This window comes from Orycteropus afer, unplaced genomic scaffold (assembly GCF_000298275.1).
Source record: "Orycteropus afer afer isolate SDZICR_OR568_19922 unplaced genomic scaffold, OryAfe1.0 scaffold00255, whole genome shotgun sequence".
NCBI lineage: Eukaryota > Metazoa > Chordata > Mammalia > Tubulidentata > Orycteropodidae > Orycteropus > Orycteropus afer.
Window position 1 is genome coordinate 1448692 of NW_006921842.1, and position 6351 is coordinate 1455042.

Consider the following 6351-nt stretch of genomic DNA (forward strand, 5'->3'; position numbering starts at 1 on the left):
AACACTATAAGCAGTAAACCAGAGGTATATCATTTGCTTGCTGTGAGTCATACAAAGGAATATTCCTGTCATGGTTGATAAAACAGTTTGATAATTCTTTATTCAATCTAATATGCCACTGTGTATTTTATTTATTACCTTCATCATGTGTGCTACCAAAGTATTAGCAGATTTCACTTTTTATTTTTAATGATCAAAACAATGATTAACAGATAAAACTCCTTCAACCTGTCACTACAAAGAATTTTAGTGACATATAAAAATTTAGCTTGTTTCCTTTAGGTGTTTTAGTTGTTAATTTTGGCACTTCTCATTCCAATTATCCCCACTGGCATTCCTTTTTCTATCATAAGGAAGCCAATATACTCTTGGTAATTCTTGGCATGGTTAGAAGCAACATGGAAAGCTGTTTTCTTCCACAAAGCAGCAGTGGAGTCAGAAAACAGGAAGCAGATAAAAGTTTTAATGCCCCGAGGGGCACAAAAACCTACTAAAATAGCCACAAACAGGTAAAATTTTTTATTTAAAGTAAATTTCTCTGGTGGAAATGGTTCTTTAAAGCAAATTTAAAAGTACCCATTATTCACCTCTTGCAAAATTATTCCATTTTTACAAGTAGCAAGCTAAAAGGCTATTTCACACATTTTTCTTAGAAAAAGTCTAATGCCCCTGACTTTAATCATTCTCAAGCCTAACTTTGCCTATGTTAATAAGCTAACTATAGTTTGCTTTTATGTATAAAAGAGGACAAAGAATTTTAAAGCATAAAGTTTCATTTACAACTTACCAGTTAGGCACTGTGAACTGACGGAAATAAAGTCTGACATAGGATTGTCATCAAGAGACGATCATGGCTTTTTAAGGCTGTTTAAATTTGCCAAATATAATTAAAAGACCCAATCCCAAAGACTCAGTAACTTCTCATGACACTAAATTATTTTTTTGAAGACTTATTTACAATATTATCTATTTTGGTTCCTGATTGAAAAAAACAAATCCAATGTAGAGTTCTCCTGAGTCAATGCTGGTCCCTCCTTGGAAACCAGATGTTATCTATGAGTCTATAAGCACTGCCAAAAGCTCCAATAGGCTTTGTGTCCCTTCGTTAAGAGGCCTCATATTCTGAAAACGGGCATGCCTTACTTTAAGCAGACGTTAATATTTAGTTCTGAAATCTGAGGACCCAATCCACAAAATCTTAATTTTTTCCTGTTACAATGATCTAATATACCAACTCTTCCATAATAAATCCACCTTTCCAGATAGGTATAAATTATCTTTGCAAAAATCTGTAACTAAACTGCACAGCACATTTAAAACTCATATTTGAAAAGCATTTCATAATATTATATCTAAATTGCACAGTAGACCCCAATGGTCACTAGGAAATCTGCCACAGTCCAGTTTGTCCAGCCCAAGTAGGTCCAAACTTCGGGGAATGATGTGGTCCCCTTCTGCTGCCACTCTGAAATATATTCGGTCAAAACGAAGCTTACAAGTAGCGCGTATGCCCAGATTAGAGTTCATCTGTGTATCCCATGTATACCGACAATGCTCAGGTTTGCCCAAAAATTCCCAGACATCTAAAACGTTATCAGGTAAACCACCACATTTGATAACCTGAAAAAGAGAAACAAAGAACACTAAGATTCTGTCTTTTTCCCTCTATTTTGAAAAGGTATCTTTGCTATTACCATGTCTAAGTGCAACATTTCTAATCAGAATGTCAAAAATCATTTATTAATGAACAAATACAGAATAACTAGATATATTACAAAGATTATTTTGCTGCCTGGTAAATAGGAGGCAATATAAAAATATCAAAGTAGTCAGAGAGGTTTGGAATTTGCCCCTCCTCTTTTACCATAAATAGGTTCCTAACATTGAGTGCCAGATAACTTAGAAAGTTGAATACCCACTGCCTCAGTTACAACTGTTGTTGATAGGTGCTGTTGACTCAATCACAACTCATACAGACCCTGTGCACAACACAACACAATACTGCCCGGTCCTGTGCCATCCTCACAATCCTTGCTATAGTTGAGCCCATCAATGCAGCCACTGTGTACATCCATCTCATTAAGGGTCTTCCCCTTTTTCTCTGACCCTACACTTTACCAAACATGATATCCTTCTCCAGGGACTGGTCCTTTCTGACAACATGACCAAAGTAAGTGAGATGAAGTTTGGCCATTCTCGCTTTCAAGATGCATTCCGGCTGCACATCTTCCAGGACAGATTTGTTTGTTCTTTTGGCAGTTCATAGTACTTTCAGTATTCTTTACAAACACAACTCAAAAGCATCAACTCTTCTTCAGTCTTCCTTGTTCATTGTTTAGTTCTCACATGCATATGAGGTGACTGAAAATAGCATGGCTTGGGTTAGGTGCACCTTAGCCTTCACGGAAACATCTTTGCTCTTCAGCATTTTAAACAGGTCTTTTGCAACAGATTTGCCCAGTGCAATATGTTGTCTGATGTCTCCACTGCTGCTTCCATTGGTGTTGATTGTGGAACCAAGTAATAGAAATCTTTAACAACTTCAATCTTTTCTCCACTTATTGTGATGTTGCTTATTGGTCTAGTTGTATTTCCATTTTCTTTATGGTGAGATGTAATCCACACTGCAGACTTAAGTCTTTAATCTTCACCAGTTAAGTGCTTCAAGTCATCCCCACTTTTAGCAAGCGAAGTTGTCTGTGTATCGCAGGTTGTTAATGAGTCTTTCTCCAATCCTGATGCCACGTTCTTCTTCATATAGTCCAGCTTCTTGGATTATTTGTTCAGAATACAGATTCAGTATGGTGAAAAGACACAAGCCTGACACACTCCCTTCCTGATTTTAAACCATGCAGTGTCCCCTTGTTCTGTTTGAACAACAGCCTCCTGGTACATACACAGGTTCCTGATGAGCACAATCAACTCAGATTCTTCTCAATGTTATCCATCATTTGTTATGATCCACGCAATCAAATGCTTTTGCATAGTCAATAAAACACAAGTAAACATCTTTCTGGTATTCTTTGCTTTCAGCCAAGATCCATCTAACATCAGCAATGATGTCTCCTGTTCCATGTCCTCTTCTGAATCCAGCTTGCATTTCTGGAAGTTCTCTGTCAATATCTACTGCAACTGTTTTTGAATTATCTTCAGCAAGATTTTACTTTTGTGTGATAGTAATGATATTGTTCGATAATTTCCATATTCTGTTGGATCACCTTTCTTTGGAATGGGTACAAATATGGATCTCTTCCAGTCAGTTGGCCAGGTAGCTGTCTTCCAAATTTCTTGGCACAGACAAGTTAATGCCCCCAGCGTGGCATCTGTTTCTTGAAACTTCTCAATGGGTATTCTGTCAATTCCTGGAGCCTTGTTCTTTGCCAATTCCTTCAGTGCAGCTTGGACTTCTTGCTTCACTACCACTGGTTCTTGATCACATGCCACCTCCTGAAATGGATGAACGTCGATAAATTCTTTTTGGTACAGTGACTCTATGTATTCCTTCCATCTTCTTTTGATGTTTCCTGCATCATTCAATATTTTGCCCATAGAAGCGTTCAATATTACAACTTGAGGCTTGAATTTTTTCTTCAATTCTTTCGGTGTGAGAAATGCCGAGCATATTCTTCCCTCTTGGTTTTCTAACTCCAGGTCTTTGCACACTCCATAATAACTGACTGTCTTCTTGAGCTGCTCTTTGAAATCTTCTGTCCAGCTTTTTTTATCCTGTCATTTCTTCCATTTGCTTTAGCTGCTCTCTGCCCAAGGGCAAGTTTCAGAGTCTCTTCTGACATCCATTTTGGTCTTTTCTTCCTTTCCTGTCTTCTTAATGACCTTTTTTGCTTTCTTTAAGTCTGTTCCACAGTCAGTTCCTGGCCTTGTTTTGGCTGAAGATATTGAGCTTCTCTATCGCCTCTTTCCACAGATATAGTCAACCTGTGTACTCCATCTGGTGAAGTCCATGTGCATAGCTGCTGTTTATGTTGTTGAAAAAAGGTATTTGCGATGAATAAGTCGTTGGTCTCATAAAATTCCATCATGTGATCTCCAGCAACATTTCTATCACCAAGGCCGTATTTTCCAACTACTGGTGATTCTTTTTCCAACTTTTGCATTCCAATCACCAGTGATAATCAACACATCCTGACTGTATGTTTGGTCAATTTCAGACTGCAGAAGTGGGTAACTTCAATTTCCTTGTCTTTGGCTTTGGTAGTTGTCTAAATTTGAATAGTACTAATACTAACTGGTCGTCCTTGTAGGCGTATAGATATTATCCTATCACTGACAGCACTGTGCTTTATGATAGATCTTGAAACATTCTTTGTGATGATGAATGCCATGCCATTCCTCTTTGTCATTCCCAGCATAATAGATCATATGGTTGTCTGATTCAAAATGGCCAAAACCAGTCCATTTTAGCTCACTAATGTCTAGGACATCAATCCCTAAGCATTCCATTTCATTTTTGACAGCTTCCAATTTTCCTAGATTCGTACTTTGTACATTCTATCTTCTGATTATCAGTGGATGTTTGCAGCTGTTTCTTCCCATTTTGAGTCATGCCACATTAACAAATGGAGGTTGCAAAAGCTTTACTCCATCCACATCATTAAGGTTGGCTCTACTCTGAGGAGGCAGCTCTTCTCCGGTCATATTTTGAGTGCCTTTCAACCTGAGGGGCTCATCTTCAGGTCTTGTATCAGACAATGTTTCAGGGCTATTCATAAAGTTTTCCAGTAATTTATCATTGTTTCACTGCTATTCATAAGGTTTTCACTGGTCAATTGTTTGAGAATTGGATGGCCTCCTCCTTCTTCTAAGTCTATCTTAGTCTGGAAGCTCCGCTGAAACCTGCCCACTACGGGTGACCCTGCTGGTATTTCAAATACCAGTGGCATAGCTTCCAGCTTCACAGCCAACATACAAGTCATCATAATACGACAAACTGACAGACGAGTGGTGGACTGGGCCCATAGCACAGATTAAATAAATATCTGCTGAATTGCATTTTCAAGGTCAATTATACATTTTGAATAAACAAAGGTCCTAGATTTAATAGTTCTGGTCAAAGGAACCAAAATCAGTCTCCACAGCAATAATCTTCATTGAACTTTGTCACTCACTTCTTGATCCCTTAAATTTGTGTCTCCTGCAAATATAGCTGTAGCTGACTCTGGTGCCTCCTGCATTTTCTTCAGAACCACTTTTAACTGATTGATTCGTTCCTCAGCGTGCCCTTTGGTGCTCTCCAAATGTGAAGTCATAAGGTAAAGTTCATTTCCTGTCACACTCACCTACGAGAGGATATATAATATAGTCATTACACTGTTCAGTGGCCTTTAACGTTAAACTTTGATAACAGAATCAGGAGATTGTTCAATTTCTAAGTACATCCTTATTAAATAGAAACTATATAATCAGTACTGTTTCATCCCACTGGGTCATAGTAAGTATAAGGTGCTGATCCTACCCCCAAAGAAGTCTCCTCAGTAAGCTACCTACTTACCTACATTAAATGTCACCTTCACTGTAAGCCTCTCCCCAATGTCCCTGGCACTAAATGGCTTCCTCCTCTATATTCCTACAGCATGATGGACAGACTATCTTTAAAGCCCCCTAGACTGAAGTAGCAAGCGGGAAGAGCAGGAGAAAGGGGATAAAGAGCCAGGAACCTGGACAGAAGAGCAGTCAGCCCCAGGGTTACAGGTGAGGAGAAACAACTCAGGGACACCCTAAGTAGCAAGCGGGAAGAGCAAGAGAAAGGGGATTAAAAGCCAGGAAGCCAGAGAGAAGAGCAGTCAGCTGAAGGGATTAGGTGAGGAGAGGAAGCTCAGGCCCGCCCAGAGCAGCAGGCCGGAAGAGCAGGAGATGGGGGATAAAAGCCAGGAACGCGGACAGAAGAGCAGTCAGCCCCAGGGTTACAGGTGAGGAGAGACAACTCAGTGACGCCCAAAGTAGCCAGTGGGAAGAGCAGGAGAAAGGGAATTAAAAGCCAGGAAGCCTGAGAGAAGAGCAATCAGCTAAAGGGATTAGTTGAGGAGAGGAAACTCAGGCCCACCCAAAGCAGCAGGACCAGAGAGCAGGAGAAAGGGGATAAAACCCCGGATCCCGGACAGAGGAGCAGTCAGCCCCAGGGACAACTCAGGGACGCACAAAACAGCAGAGCAGAAAAGCAGGAGAAATGGGATTAAAAGCCAGGAAGCCAGACAGAGGTACAGTCAGCCACAGGGACCCAGGTGGGGGTGATACGAGAGGTCTCCAACAGCAAGACAAACTTGTCTGTCGGTTTGTCCTACTGTGGTGACATGTAGACTTGAGTTTTGAGGCTGAGCCTCTGGTGTTTAAAAC

General features: G+C 40.0%; 1 protein-coding gene across 1 annotated transcript in view; it reads right to left on the reverse strand.

The window, feature by feature from the left end:
* Positions 1-1338: 1338 nt before the first annotated feature.
* TDP2 (tyrosyl-DNA phosphodiesterase 2) overlaps positions 1339-6351 on the reverse strand; it is a 19832-nt gene continuing 14819 nt past the window's right edge. Inside the window, exons 6-7 of the mRNA XM_007949868.2 lie at positions 5127-5297; positions 1339-1620 (exon numbers count right to left, since the gene is read on the reverse strand). Of these exons, the coding sequence (XP_007948059.2) occupies positions 1339-1620; positions 5127-5297 (453 nt within the window). The remainder of the gene's footprint in view (positions 1621-5126; positions 5298-6351) is intronic.